The 16,458-nt window shown below is 37.8% G+C and overlaps 1 protein-coding gene across 1 annotated transcript in view; it reads right to left on the reverse strand.

The window, feature by feature from the left end:
• TRPM6 (transient receptor potential cation channel subfamily M member 6) overlaps positions 1 to 16,458 on the reverse strand; it is a 167,083-nt gene that overhangs the window by 60,964 nt on the left and 89,661 nt on the right. Inside the window, exons 21-24 of the mRNA XM_036748486.1 lie at positions 12,320 to 12,448; positions 6,789 to 7,040; positions 3,083 to 3,257; positions 2,764 to 2,878 (exon numbers count right to left, since the gene is read on the reverse strand). Of these exons, the coding sequence (XP_036604381.1) occupies positions 2,764 to 2,878; positions 3,083 to 3,257; positions 6,789 to 7,040; positions 12,320 to 12,448 (671 nt within the window). The remainder of the gene's footprint in view (positions 1 to 2,763; positions 2,879 to 3,082; positions 3,258 to 6,788; positions 7,041 to 12,319; positions 12,449 to 16,458) is intronic.

Below are 16,458 nucleotides of genomic sequence, written 5' to 3' on the forward strand. Positions count from 1 at the left end.
ATAGTTCCAAATGGCTCTCCAAAATGATTGAATCAATTCACAACTCCACCAACAATGCACGAATGTCCCAATTTTTCCACACTCTCTCCAACATTTGTCATTCTCCTTTTCTGTGCTGATACATCAGAGTTGTTTGAATGTGTATTTCTCTAATCAATAGTGCTTAGACCATGTTTTCATATGACTATAGATAGCTTTGATTTCTCATTCTGAAAACTCCCTGTTCATATCCTTTGACCATTTATCAATTGGGGAATGACTCACAGTCTTATAAATTTTACTCAGTTCTCTATATATTTGAGAAATGAGTCCTTTATCATAGAAACTTTCTTCTTAAAAAAATCTCACTTTTCTGCTTTCCTTTGAATCTTGACTGCACTGGTTTTATTTGTGCAAAAACTTTTAAATTTAGCATAACCAAAATTATCTATTTCCCATCCCAGAACATCTCTATCTCCTGTTTGATCACAAACTCTTTCCTTCTGCATAGATCTGACAGGTAAAATTTTCCATGCTCCCCTAATTTGCTTATGGTACCACACTTTATGCCTAAATCATGTACCCATTTTAACCTTATCTTGGTATACAGTGTGAGATGTTGGTCTATCAAGAGTGGGGAATCTGTGGCCTCGAGGCCACATGTGGCCCTCTAGGTCCTCAAGTGTAGCCCTTTGAATCTGTGAAGTTTGGATTCAGTCAAAGGGCCACACTTGAGTACCTAGAGGGCCACATGTGGCCTCGAGGCCACAGGTTTCCCCTACCTTGGACTCTATACCTAGTTTCTGCCAAACTTTTCTAGTTTTCCGAGCAATTTTTGTCAGATAGTGAGTTCTTGTAACAAAAGCTTGGATCTTTGGGTTTGTCAAACACTAGATTACTCTGGCCATTTATTATTGTGCATTGTGTCCCTAATCTAGTCCACTGATCCACCACTCTATTTCTTAGCCAGCACCAGATGGTTTTGATTACCGTTTTATGATACAATTTGAAATCTGGTACTTCTAGGTCACCTTCCTTCATTTTTTCTTCATTGATATCCTTGATATTCTTGACCTTTTGTTCTTCCAGATGAATTGTGTTATTATTTTTCTAAGCTCTCTAAAATAATTTTTGGTAGTTTGGTTAGTATGGCACTAAATAAATTAATTTAGATAGAATTGTCATTTTTATCATATTGGCTTGGCCTACCCATGAGCAATGAATATTTCTCCAATTATTTAGATCTGACTTCATTTGTGTGAAAATTATTTCATAATTGTGCTCATAAAGTTCCTGTGTCTGTCTTGTTAGGCAGACTCCCTAGTATTTTATATCGTCTACAGTTATTTTAAATGAAATTCCTCTTTCTCTCTCTTCCCTTGGACAACAACATATAGGTGTTTTCATTGTCTTCTTCTGAGTTTGTGTCTTGAGTTTCTGTCACAATAATAACTTTATCTAGGCAGGTTCTTTTTTTGTTGCTGTTTGCTATCTTTCCAGCCTATTTTTTGACTTATTTTTTGCAGTTGAATTGTTTCAGTCATATCCAACTCTCTGTGACTCCATTTGGGGTTTTCTTGGCAAAGATACTAAAAATGGCTTGCCATTTCCTTCTCCAGTTCATTTTACAGATGAGGAAACTGAGGCAAACAAGGTTAAGTAACTTGCTCAGGGTCACAGAGCTTCTAAGTGTCTCTGACCAGGCTTGAACTCATGAAAGTGAGTCTTCCTGATTCCCGGCCCACTGCTCTATCCACTGCCCTCTAGTTGCCCCTTCTTAACTTATAACTTTATGTTAAAGATGGGCTCTGCTCCGTGGGTGAAAGGGGCATTGTCCCAAACTTCAAGTTTTTTGTGCTTCTCTTTTCAGAGCAATGTTATAGGGGTCTGTAAGTTTTCAATTCTTTTAAGGTGATATATCTAATGAGAGGTGTGGTTACTGATCTCCTGGCCTGTGCTCTTGTCTGTGAGCAACCATGAGCATTCTTCTCCACCCTGGAACTATGACCAGGGTCCCTGCTCCATGGCAGCGGTAAGCACTTCCCCTCCTTATGACTCTGGAATTGTGACTCAGGCTCAGTGTTCCTTTGTGCCTTGGACCTGAGTGTAGGACCCCTGCTCCCCTGCAGCCACAAGCACTAATGGGTTCCTCCTCGCCCTGGGACTGCAACCTAGAACTTCATATGGGCAATGCAACCACGGTCCTGCACCCACTACCAGAAAAGGGTCCCCTGAAGTCTTCTGACCATCTGTCCAACCCCCTTACCATCTGTGGGCTAAGAACTCCCAAAGTTGGCTCCAATGCAGCCACCCCCAAGGCCCACTGATGGCTCACCTGGGCACAACTTGTGCTTCAATGTGCTCCAGGCCTGACTACCACCCCAGTAAGACAGGCATTTACTGACAAACTCCCAAGTTGTCTTAGACTGAAAATTTGGATCACCCTGACCTGTTATTGATTCTTCCACCTTGATTTGAAGCTTGAGTCTCAGTACTTCTTCCCTACTATAATTTACTGTTACTGTCTCCACCCTTCATCCCAACCCTCATCTATTTCATTTTTCCCCCTTCATCATTACTTGTCTCCTCCCACCATTTTGCCTTTTCTCCGTTCAGGAGTTTTGTGTTTATGTTAAGAATTCTCCATTTTAAAACATAATACCAAAACCTCAGTCATCCATACACGTGGGAAACTAATGTAACCGAGAGGAAATAACTCCTCACTTATTCAAATCCTCCCAGAATCATTTTGGTTTGTGCTAACTATGTAAAACTGGCACCTACTTGAAGAAAGCAATCAGTAGATTCACCATGATGATATACTGGACAAAGAGATAGACAGCTTGAAGGAATGGAGTAATGAAGGAACCAGGAGGGCAGTTTTTGTCGCTTTCACAAACTACAAATAAAGAAAATTTTTAAAACAGAAAATATAAGTCACGTTTTGGCATTATTTAACACAGCACGATTTATCACATTAACTATATGTAACCATGAACATGCCTTACATCTCAAAAGTTCAGGTCATAAACTCACATATTCTCTCATTCTAACAACCTACAAAATTTTAGTTCCTACAAAAATAGTAAAAATGTCTAGTTACCGTCTATCTCTGAGGCGTAGACTTCCCCAAACATCATCCAATATGGCTGAAATACAATATCGCGAGCCAGTGTCCAAGATGGGAGCTCGTGCGGGGAAAGAATCGCTTTTCGCGCCACTCCAAAGCTCAAGATCACTATGGCCATCATGATTACGATGTAGAACATGTTTGCTGTCTGAAAAATACAATACAGATACAAGCAGCTGTGACCCGGGACTGCAACTACGATATTCATTTAAACATGGAACGCAACATTATAACTAATAAAAGCTAACCATGGCAAAAGAAAAAAATCCATCTGTTATCAGCATAATTGTCTGACTCTTAAGTTTTTGTACTTGATTTTTGAAAAATGCCTTCATCTGAGTATGCCCAAAGCTATTGTTTTTATTTTAGTGTTATTTTATTCTGTGAATGTCTTAGGTCAAAGCTGCCCACTGTCAAACAAAACCTTTTTGAGAGTAAATAATCTGTCTGTCCTTTCTCTATTGGAATTAAATTAGTCACACCAGTCTCATGAACAAAACTAAATTTTAACTGTTTTTAGGAATGGTCCTGCAGTTAATAATTCATTCAGAAATCTGTCTTCTCCTTGCATTGACTGCCCAGCTCTTGGGGGTTTACCATCTCATTAGTAATATTCCACAAAGAGGCTGGGTAGAATATTAGTAAAATTCATTCTTTTTTTGTAGTATCATTATCAGGAACTCACATTAGGTAAATTTGTTTGGCCCAAGTTTTCATTTTAACTGCCAAAATGACATCTATTCCATCCATTTTATTACCACATAAAATGCCAAATTCACCAAAAGCAAACATACTCAAAGCAGTCTGATCCTAGACAAAATTGTGAAAAGGCTGTTTGTCTACTAGGTTTTATCCATTTTTCTTCTCGTGCCCCTCTCCTCCATTTCAGTGCAATATCATCACCCAAACCTTTCTCACCCCAGGACTAGTAGCTGTCTCAGAAAGGACTGGATTCAGAAAGACATCCGAGTATGCTTAGGCTCTCTCCAGAGAGAACCTAAGTTCACTCAAATAGAAAAAACTAGGTGAAGGAAACTAAAACCCCTCCCACACAGAGTCTAGGAAGGAAAAAAAGAGGGACGAATAGCCACTTTAGTCCAGAAAACACCATGGAGGTGAACTAAAAAGAATATGAACTTCATGTTTATACACAAACTCAAAGTTCATTTGTGGAAGTTTAATGGTGCCCAGGCCTCATCAGGAAGATCTAAGTTCAGATCTGGTCTCTGATGCTTTCTAGCTGTGTGACCCTGGGCAACTCACTTAATCTCAGTTTGCCTCAATTTCCTCAACTGAAAATAGTGATGATGCCACCTACTTCAAAGGCTTGTTGCAAAGGTCAAATGAGATAATATTTATAAAATATACTTAGCATGGTGCCTGGCAGACAATAGGGGTTTAATAAATGCTTATTCCCTTCCCCTTTTACTTAGTTCAAACATCACCTGGCACACAGCTTGAGAATGGTATCCATAGAGCAAATGCTGCTGTTGTTGTTTTTTAGTTGTGTCCAACTCTCCGTGATCTCTTTTGGGGTTTTCTTGGCACAGATATTGGAGTGGTTTGCCATTTCCTTCTCCACCTCATTTTACAGATGGGAAAATTGAGGCAAACAGGGTGAAGTGACTTGCCTAGGGTCACACAGCTAGTAAGTGTCTGCAACCAGATTTTAATTTGGTAAGATGAGTCTCTTCCTGATTCTGTTTCTCGCTAAGGTTCCTAGGAACTCCAAAGTGCAAGGGTACGGGCGGGGGGGGGGGGGGGGGGGGGGGGTCTGCCTCAAAAGAATTCAACCACTTAAGCCTTCTTTCAGTTCAAGTAACAAAGTTTATTGTAACACCAATAGAAGCAGGCGAGACTCCTAGTGCATCTGCACTATTTGTGACGCCAATACAAGTGGGCCAGATTTTAAGAATCTGAGCATTTGATGGGGATAAAGTTGGTGTTTTATACAAAAAGACTCTGGGAAGATCTGGATGGGATTAAGGAGTGGCAAGGAACCTGGGGTGGGGCCAGGTGCAAACCAGGGGAGGAGTTAAGTGTCAGGAGAGCCCCAGGGATAGGGCAGTTAAAAGGATTTTTGACTGGGATGGGCCATGTGCCTCAGGAGAAAGCCAGAGATCTGGGTTCCGGGGCTTTGGGGTCCAGGTCCTGAAGAAATGGTACTTTCCTTTTAGGGGTCCATTATTAGAACCCCATCAATTCCAAGCCCAGTCTTCTATTTAATGGGATGGAGCAAATAATAAATATTAATTACCAGTGACGTGGTGAGAGTAAACTCTTTTCCATTAATGTTCCCCAAAGTATATATAAGCTAATCTTAGAGCTATGTGAAACCTGTTCAAAAACCAGACTATTCCCCACAAATGGTCAAAGTGTGTGAACAGGTAGTTTTCATAGGAAGACATCCAAGATATTAAGAACAATATTTTTAAAAATGATCCAAATGTTTAGGAATTAGAAAAATGCAAATTAAAGCAACCTGGAGATTCTGCCTCACATACATCAGATAAGCAAAGTTGACAAGAGGAAAATGACAAATGTTGGTGTAGCTGTGAATTGGTCCATCCATTTTGGAAAGCAATTTGGAACAATGTCCAAAAAGATACTAAACTGTACATACCCTTTGATCTATATACCCCAAAGGGATAAAAGGAGGGAAAAGTTCCATCTGTCCAAACTTTTGTAGCAGATCTCCACCAACTGGAGAATGGCTGAACAAATGATGGCATAAGAATGAAAGAGAATACTATTGTTCTATAAGAAATGGTTGAAAGAGAAGGTTTCAGAGAAACCTAGGAAGACTTGTATGAACTGACACAAAGTGAAATAAGAAAGAAAAATCAAGAGAACCATTTATACAATAACAATGAAAGACAAACAACTCTGAAAGACTTAACTGATAGGGAAAATGATTTATTATGTTGTTTGGAAAAATTATTTTACCATTTAAATCTAACATTATGTGATTAAAGAACGTCCACACCCAGAATGTCACCGGATCCCAGTAGCTCTCTAGCAATTCTACAGATAGCTACAAGGTGTTTTGGATTTCCCCAGGTCCTGGATCCAAGCAAATCATTCTTGCTTTGGGTTACCACACCCAGGGTATGCAATGGGTCCACCTAAAACTGTATTATGGTCTCCTTTATGGTTTGGTCAAATTAACCATGTGGTTCACATGCAGGCATCCTTGTTTAAATTCTACATAACATAAACCTTCCAGAGCCTGGAGGGGAGGGAGTCACACCAGTGATGAAGGTTAATGAAGGTTATTTTGTACAAATAAAACAAGTGTAACCACTTCTTTTTCAGGAGGTGGGCAACCCTTCATCACTGGTCCTCTGGAATCATGGTTGGTCATTGCACCAATAGAGTGGTTGTCATTCATGAGAATAAACCCCCAAATCTGAAATAATTTTAGAAAGAAATTTATCAGGACATTTGGTAAAGAAGAAAGGAGGCGTGATTCCAAGATACAGAATAAGATATACATTTTTGGACATGTTGGAACTTGTTTTGCTTACCATGCATATTTGTTTCAAGGGTTTTGTTTTGTTTTTCTTTTTTTTTTTTAACAATAGAAGGAGGTGGAAAGGAGAGAAAATAATACTTTTTAATTAATTGAAAAAAATCTTTTATGAAGAAAAATCCCTGACTATGGCCAGATAATACTCACCATCTTCCCAATCATGGTTAAATATGGACCAGCATGTTGATTCACAGCAAGGAAGTCCAAGAGTCGTGAGTACCAGAATATGATATCGATGCAGTAAATTAACCTTCCAGCTATTTGCGTGGCAGGATCAGCCAACCGAAGGCCAAAACCAACTGTGAACAGGCTGATGGCAATACTTTCTATTAAGTTCCAGTATTCATTAATCCACACCTTCACCTTTTGGATGAACTTCCCTGGTTCTGAAATAAATATCTAGAGAGGGAAAAGAGATGGGAAATGTTATTGGAACTACTTAACATCGATCATGAGATCCTAGGATCACAGATTCACCAGCTGGAAGGGAACTCCCTAGTCCTCTAGTCTAACCCTCTCGTTTTACAGCTGGAAAGAAAATGAGGCCGAGAACCGAATTGTTGAAGTCATATGTTTAAAAATAGCAGAATTGGGATGTGAACCCAGGTCTGATTCTCTGACTCCTGCACTCCTTCTGCTCTGCTATACTAATCACCCATCCCATCTCCCAGGTATTTTAGGGGCCAAAATTAATCTCAATGTATGGACCATATATCAGATGGGAACTTGCCTGTAGCAAAGGTTCAATAAATGTGTTTTGATATTGCTGAAAGTAGCAACGATGATAAATGGTTTGGCAAAAAATTTTGTGAATATGTCATCAAAAACATGGAGCTTTTCTAACTGCCACTGACTCTAAAGCAACAAAAAGCAACAGAGAAGAAATATTCGCATTCACTTAACATAAGTTAAATTCTGTGGTAGACTTAAAAGCATTTAAAAAAAAAAACTCTGAACTTACCACCAAAAAGAAAAAAAAATGTTTCCATAAACAAAGTCAGACAGAAAAAGAGAATTATACATGAACTTAAGAATCTCTGTTAGGATCATGTTTTGTTTTGGTTTTAAGTGTATGACACATTCAAAATGCTATTTTCAAAGCTGTCCTTCTTGTCTGTGTTTCCTTCTGAACTTCCTTTGGTTCTCTTCTGTGCATTTTTTAAAGAGGTATACACTCTTTTTAAGCTTGAAAGAATTTTGTTATAATATGACTACGTTTTTAGAAACCTCATTCTCAACCTACAGGGATTGTAAGTGAAAAGAATCTCATCTGTTCTCAGTAGTAATTATTATGGGAAAAGAAATGCTCTGAACATAGAACATTAGATAGGCTTTAAAGGCAGAGATGACTAGGAGGCTTGAGGTAGAGAGAGGGGTTTTTGCTATTTCATGCTTATTGGTATCTAACTAAAACAGACCAAAAGTTTCAAAAAGCTCAGAAATACCACATCTCTGATCATAATCAGTTCTCTCCTACCGAAACACTTTACATTCGACCTTCAATTCTAGGGCCTCTCATTACTCTACCAGTTCCTCCCTTGGCTTTATGTATCTCCATACCCAATCTGAATTCCATTGTTAGCTCCTTTGAATTTTTCCCTGGCCCATCATCACAATCTTTAATCCTAAGATTCCTCCCATTATCTTTTTTTTTCCCTGTTCCTAGTCTCAGGTTGCCTGCTGGAGAAACCCACTTCGTTGAGATCATATTTTGAAACTATGCAAAAGTTATTATATTAAATTGTGCGTACTCACTGATCCCGCAACACCAATAGCAAGTTCTACATTTAAAAGATAAAAGAAAAAAGGACTTATATGGACAAAAATATTTATAGTAGCTCTAGGCAAAGAATTTGAAAGGGAGGCAATGCTCATCAAATAGGGAATGACAATAAAGTATTCTATCATGCTACAAGAAATAATGGAGACAATTTCAAAAAAAAAAAACAAAAAACAAAAAACCCAGAAAGACTTGTATCAACTCCTGCAGAGTTAAGTGAGCAGAACTAGGAGAACAATTTATTCAATAACATTATTGTAGAGACAATCAATTTTGAAAAACTTCCAAAATCTAATCAATGCAATGACTCACAACAAAGCATGCTACCCACCTCATGATAGAAGAGTAATGGCCTCAGAGTACAGACTTTTTTTTTTAATATGACCAATGGAGGAATTTATTTTGCTTGGTAACAGGGGGCTTGTTTCTCTCTTTTTTTTTTCTCAAGGGGAGAGGATAAGAGGGAGAGAAGTTGATTTTTCAATAATTAAAAAGATAAAAATTTAATTCAAAAACCACAAATTCATACTATTGAACCTCACTTGGTCCCTTACTTTTTTGGGGGGAAGGGTAAAGTGGGTTCTGTACCCATGATAACATAACTATCGAGAATTGCCATATCAAGGAGGCATTATTCACTGAGGAAGTCCTGTCACATTCCCCACAGTAACTATTTCAGTCTTTTTCTATTCTCCTCAAGCTCTCAAGACTACCCTCATCCATGCCTCTCAAACTCAACAGAAGACATTACCTTTTATTTCACTGTGATTACTACGGTGATCAAAGTCTCCCTTCCAAACCTTAAAATTTCTATTGATACACTCATTTTCTCCTCCTTCCGGAAGGTCTCATATAAACATATGGTCTCTCTTGCTTACCAAGACTATCAATTCTAAAACAAGATCCCATCATCCTTCACCTAGTCTTATTACAATAACCTCCTAACATTCTACCCATCTGCATTCCATCCCACTCACTACTGCAGGCTTAATCTTCCCATCACGTCACTTCCCTGGCTCATGAAACATTAGGGACAAGCCGCTGCCTACAAAAAGTAAGTCTCCACTTTTTAGCTTCATATTCAAGACCTTCACCATTTGGCACCAGTCTTATCTCATGTTATGCAGCTTCATATACCCTGCTCTAGACAAATGGAATCCTTGTTGTTCCATGAACGCATCTCAGGTTTTTCTATCTTTACACCTTCCATCATGACATGATCGTCTGGACTGCTCTTTCCACTCCCATTTCTCTCTGGTGAAATACTACCCACAAGGGCAGTGCCCTACCCAAATATTACCTCTTCAAGGAGGCTTCCATGACTTAGAAGCCAGAAATGATATCTGCTTCTTTGTAGCTCTCCTAGCATATTATTGGTATTTATCTTATTCCCTACATTATGCTCAATTCAACGTGTGTTTGATCCCCCTTTTGAAACTATAAGCTCCTTGAACACAGAACCATTATATACATTCATATCCTCTTAAAGTCCTAGGATACTGCTTTAAATATACTAGGACCTAGTAACAAGGTAAGCAATAAGTCTTTGTTAAATATGGCAATGAATGAGTTACAAATCATCCTCACTGTAATTGTTTTTTAATTAATAGAAATCTATTTTCTGTCCTTCCTTTTCCTCCCACCTTAGGGAAAAAAAATTCCTTGTAACAACTGCAAAGTTAAGCAAAATAAATTCTCTCATTAGCTGTGTCCAAAAAAAATTATGCATCGTTCTGCACCCTGACTCCATTACCATTCTGCCAGGAGATAGACAGTATGTTTCATCCACAATGCTCTAGAATCATGAAATGATCATAGCATTAATCAGAGTTCTTCCAATTTTCAATGCTGTTTGTGGTTATAATGTTGTTAGTACACAAAGTGGTCTCCTGATTCTGGTCATTTCATCAGCTTTTAAACGTCTCCAAAAGTGCTCAACTTATAAAACTGATGCTATAACATCAATTTTAATTTAACTTTCCTAGTGTATCAGTGAATAGGAAATAATTAGTAAACCACAAACAATCAATGACTTTTGTTATAGATCAGGACTCTCATTAGAACCAGTACTAGAAAACACATCTGTCATACTAGGTTATTATAGCTGATCATTTATCATAACCAAATCAACCATGTACTATTGTTATAGGCCATCTGCTGCTCCATAGAATGAGCTTTATTATTATAACAAACACTTTATTATAATGGCATTCACCATGAAATTTTACCTGAATGATATAATGTCTAACAAATGGTGAAATGAGACTGTAATAAAATTATTTTCCCCAAAGCCTTGAAGATGACAGCATAGACATGATCCCTCCCTCTGTCTTATTTCCCAAAAGAGATAGTAAGTTCCAGTACAGCCAATAACAAACAATATATCTATAATATTAAAAATATATTTACTTAGTAATACTGAACAAGTTGTCTGCAGGAAGAAATAAATGAAAGTGACTCCATGTGACATTTAAGACCTAGAAACATGTTTCCTGAAACCTATAAAAGTACATCATTGTGTCTGATGGTAATTGCATGTTGTAAGCTTGTCAGGAAAACACCATTTTTTTTTAAAAGGCAAATTGAATGGCTAATGTGGAAATATATTTTGCATGACTTCATACATATAAAGGGTATTGTATTTCTTGCCTTTTCACAATGGGTGCTGGAGTAGAGGGAGAGAAAGAATCTGGAACTGAAAATATTTTTTTTTAGCTAGAAAGGAATATTTGTTTTGTTTCTGTAAAAAGTACCCTGGGGGGAATTTTAGTTTCAGTCAATAAGGTATGTTGGGATAACCTTTGGAAAGCCATAAATGAACTCACACACTGCCTAACTTCTGCCACTTCAGAAGCATTGATGAGATGAAACAGAGAAGAGACAAATAGAAGAGAAGTCAGGTAATGGTAGGCTGTAACAATTGGCATCAAAGGGACAATGTGTGTAGGCAGTCACAAATAGCAGATAGGTTTATTAGTAGTTCAATGATGTCAAATGGAAGAAGCAATCTTCCTCCCTGTCCCCCAAAGACCGTGAATGGGAAAGATAATAAGAAATTTCTGTAGAAGACAATGACCTTAGAATTCCCTAAGAATAACGAGGAGCTGGAACAATCAGCTAAAGATGAGGGGATTTTATCCTGTCAGTGATTCCTCCCCTAAGAAGCCACCCTTCATATATAGTAGCCACCACAGGTGAGAAATCAGACTGGGAAGAAGCCTACATCCCATTCCTCAGCAGAAGTGAGAGGTCCATGGGTGTGGTACAGTGCACATTCTTTCAGTCTTTTTTAGTGTATTCAAGAGTTTTGCTGATTTTTTTTTCTTTTTTTGTCTTTAAAATACTATTCATTATAATTGGATGACTTTCTGGAGAGAGAGGAGAGATACTAGGGGAAATTTTGGTAATATAAAAACCAAAAAAGCATTTTAAATATTAAAAATTAAAAGAAATCAAGTTAAGCACTTTCATTTCATTAATGGGGCAGCTAGGTAACACAGTAAACAGAGTGATGGGCCTAGAATTAGAAAGACTGAAGTTCAAATCTGGTCAACAGCTAATGGCCATGTGACCTTGGGTCACTCACTTAGCCCATTTGCCTCAGTTTCCTCAATTGCAAAACAAGCATAATAATAGTACCTATCTCAAAGGGTTGCTGTAAGGACCAAACGAGATAATATTTCTAAAAGTGCTTAGCACAGTATATAGTAGGTGCTCCCTTCCTAGGCAGACAGATATACATACATACAGATACACATACACACACACACACACACGTGTGTGTGTGTGTGTGTGTGTGTGTGTGTGTGTGTGTGTGTGTCCTATTTTCCTTTAAAAAGGGTTGATTTCCTCCACCAAAACAAGGGTTTATAGAAAGGGGTGAAATGTAAGAACTCACCTCCCTGACTTTCTCAATGGCAGTTGTGAAAATGTAGATAATAACAAGCCACTCTTGCACTGTGGGCTGAGGCTGCATCTCCACCAGTACGGTATACGTGAAAAGCATGAGAAATGCCAAGTATGCCATCTATGGAAGAGAGATACACACATACCACAGGGATCAGTGAGCTCATAATAGAATTAGAAAAGCAGACCGAGCTGGAACACCTTTAAATAACATTAGAATCAAGAATCATCTCATATTTAAAAACATAAATAGCTATCTTGGTAAAGAAAGACAAATGGAAGAGGAAGAAAGAGCATACTGGCCTTGGAATCAGGAAATCTGGGGTCAAGTTCCAGCTCTAACAATTATTAGTTGTATGACCTTAGAAAAGTCATTGAACTTCTAAATAGAAAGCTATCATCTGATTAAGTGGCAAGCATCATTCTGATCCTAAGTAATACAAAGTTAATGAAATTAATTGAGATAAGTTACGCAGAGTATTTTGTGAACCTTCAAGTACTGTATGACTATCAGCTGTATTCACTTAAGAACTGAGGGGAAGAGTTAAATCTGGTATATTACTTTAAGTTGTAAAATGTGAAGGTTCCCTTTGAGGATCTTCTAGCAAATTAATTTGCTGTTTTATCAATTCCTTAAGATTAAAATTCATATGTACATGATGAAACTGGAGGATCCTGAGTTTTGGATAAAGACAGTAACTGAAGGTAAGGTTCAAAGCACTCTAGCTGCCCCCACCACCACCACCAGCGCCATTTAGTCTTCAACGTCAAAGTCTCAGTGGAAGTCCCCTGGGTAAACGAGGAAGGAGCACTGACAAGGCTGGAATTGAGCTAAGTGGCAGTCACCATTGGCTTCCTCAAAACAGTGTCAGTGAGTAGTTCAATGGTCCTGGGCCTTTCTTTGAGGTTCAAACACCATCACTGCCACCACCTTCAGACACATATTCTAGACACTGGACCAAACAAACAAACTGCAAAAAATGAAATGTATAAGCCTGATAGGCATTAGTCTTGGGTATTCTTTACCATAATATTTCCAAGTTCAACAGTCCCTGTTAGCTATCTTCTACCAAGCTATCCTAATTTTGACTGCCTATTTTGCATGCTTTTTAAAACATCTATCTTAAAATTATTTATTCTGATTCTTAAAGCCAATTATTTAAATTATTGAAATCAGAAAATTTTTTTAAAAATTGATTTAATTGCTATCATTGATTTAGAACTGGATGGGCCTATAGAAAGCATCGAGTTCATCCTCCTTCATTTTACAGACGAGGAAACTAAGACATGGAGATTTTAAATGACTTATATAGGTTTCAGTGAGGCAGGTCTTCCTCACTCCAAATCCAGTTCCCTAGCCACCACACCACACTTCCTCTCAACTACGTACTTTACTTTAGCATCTATTTACAAGTAGTCTTCTTTCCAGTCTTTATTTTTTTTAATTCCCAAGTAACACCGTATTAACTAGGATTGCTTTCTAAAGTTAGTATATTCCCTGTTTTATTATACCCATTACAGAGATGCCAATATAGTTCTTTTCTTTCCAAATCTGACCTTTCCTTATTTTGAAATGTGTCTAAACAACTCCATAGCCATAATCTAATATATATATATATATATATATATATATATATATATATATATATATATATATATATATATATATATATATATATACACACACACACACACATATATATATATACACATATATATACATGCATATATGTGTGTGCATATATTTTTTTTCAGACAATATACTGTGTTTCCAAGGCAGGCAAGGTATGATTATAAAGTAATAGCATTTCACTCCTTGTCCACCTCCTCATTAGCTTCCATACTGCCACACTCTTTCTTCCCCTTCTCTTCCTTTCTTCCCATTTCCCCTCCTCCATTATCAAATCAATTACATCATTACTCTTGGAAAGGGTGTACTAATTTACTCCCCTATAGTTCTATTCACCATCCCTATAACTTTCTAAATCAAAACATCCCTCCCTGAATGCCACATTCCTATATGTGTTGTCTCCCCCATTACAATGGAAGATCCATAAGGGTGTAGACTGCCTTCAATTCGGTCTTATTATCCTCAAAACTTAGCACAGTGCTTGATAGGTACTTAATACATGTTTTCTATTCATTTCATTCATAGGCAATTAGGTGGTACATTGAATAGAGGCCTGGGCCAGGAATTAAGAAAACCTAAATTTAAATCCAGCCTCAAACTGTGTGACTTTGGGCAAGTCACTTAACCTCTGTTTGCTTCAGTTTTCTCAGCTGTAAAATGGGGATTAATAAAACATACCTCCAACATTGTTGTGTGGATAAAATGAGATAATCATTGGAAAGCACAAATAAATGTTTTATGTTGGGCATCACTATTATTCATTCAGATTTTTAAAGTAAACATGTCCAAGCTTACCCAGATAAAGGAGTACTATCTTTCAAGGGAGTCACACTGGGAGGTTATCCCCTTATCCCAAGGAAATTCCCATGACACAAAACATTTTTATAACTCCTCTTTGGGAATTGTCCTGAAGTTGACCAGATAATCTTGAATATTCTCAGTGGCAGCAAACCTTGATCTTCTTAGGGCAAATTTGATTTTTTGATAGAATATAAAGATATTTGGAAGCAGTAATTTTAAATCATTCAATGATTCATTTACTCAATAGAAGGAGTGAACAAGTTACATGGCATAGATCTCTAGCAAAACCTACAACAAGCAGACTGATAGTTTCTGTGTGTGGCTCATAAATGTCTCCAAAGCCCATGTTCCAAAGATACTAGGAGCAATGTCTGAAGCACTGGAATAAATATAGGTCCTCTCAGGTTCACTACTGGGAAGGGAAGAGTACTCATTGGGCATGCTTAAGTTCTGTTATGATTATTAGGAAAAGCATATCATTGCTTTTTTTTTTTTTCCATACCTTGATGTATAGGGAACTTCTATTGAGGGACTTGTCCTCCCAATGCATGTCAGCAACCTCTCTATTACTTAAGAATTTTAGAGAGTTCCATGGACCCCTGAGAGATTAAGTGACCAGTCTATGGTCAAATAGCCAGTATGGAGCACAGCTGGGACTCGAACTCAAGACCTCCTGCTGAGGGGGCAAGCTCCATACCCACTGCAACACACTGCCTTTTTGCTGATTTAGAAAACTAAGCAAATTAGACAAAGGTTCTGTGCATACCTATAAACTACAAAATTTCTCTTTTCTCAGCATTTCCACCATCCAAAATAGAACTGTAACTGTTTATTGAAATTTTGACTTTCTAAGAAATACTATTACCCTTCTATTTCTTTTTTCCAAGAATCTGAGCCAAATATAGAATTAGAATTTATATCTGACTTCTATACACAGGGAAGAAATTAGTTTCAAGAATTAATGTAAACAAATGGTGGCTTTCATGGGAAAAAAAATATGACATACACATACTTTAGTCTTAAAGTTCTTTCCATAGACTTAGAATCCTAAAAACCCTTAGAAACTCAAGCATCCTTAGGAATCATTGATTTCAACCATCCTTTATAGTTAGAAAATCAAGACCCAGAAAAAGTAAATTACTTGAGCAATGTCAAATTTAGTTTAGTGCCACAGAGGAGAAGGAAGGGGGAAAAAGAAGCATTCATTAAGCAACTGCTGTATGAAGGGCACTGAGCTAGGTGTTTTACAAATATTATTTCATTTGAGCCTCCCAACAACACTGTCAGGATGGTGCTATCATTATCCCCATTTTACAGCCGAGGAAACTAAGGCAGACAGAGATTAAGTGACTTCCTCATGACCACACAGCCAGGAAGTGTCTGAGGCTTGGATTTCACTTCCCGTCTTCTAGACTCCAGGCCCAGCACACTCTCCATTTAGCCATCCAGCTACCATAACCAGCCCTATGAATCCAGTCCAGTGTTCTTTCTTCTACCACTACAGTCTAGGTCCCAATTAATCTAATCCAACATGATTTTCTTAAAAACACATTGAGAAAACATGGCATTCCAGGAATTGTAAAGTCCTCTTAGGTGGTCCATAGGGTCCAATGCCATGGGATATGACCAGGAGCTGCTAAAATCTAATAGGAAAGAAAGCTTATATTTCCATTCCTGAAAGTTTTATTCCTTCCTCTCCC

The sequence above is a fragment of the Trichosurus vulpecula genome, chromosome 1, assembly GCF_011100635.1.
Source record: "Trichosurus vulpecula isolate mTriVul1 chromosome 1, mTriVul1.pri, whole genome shotgun sequence".
Lineage (NCBI taxonomy): Eukaryota > Metazoa > Chordata > Mammalia > Diprotodontia > Phalangeridae > Trichosurus > Trichosurus vulpecula.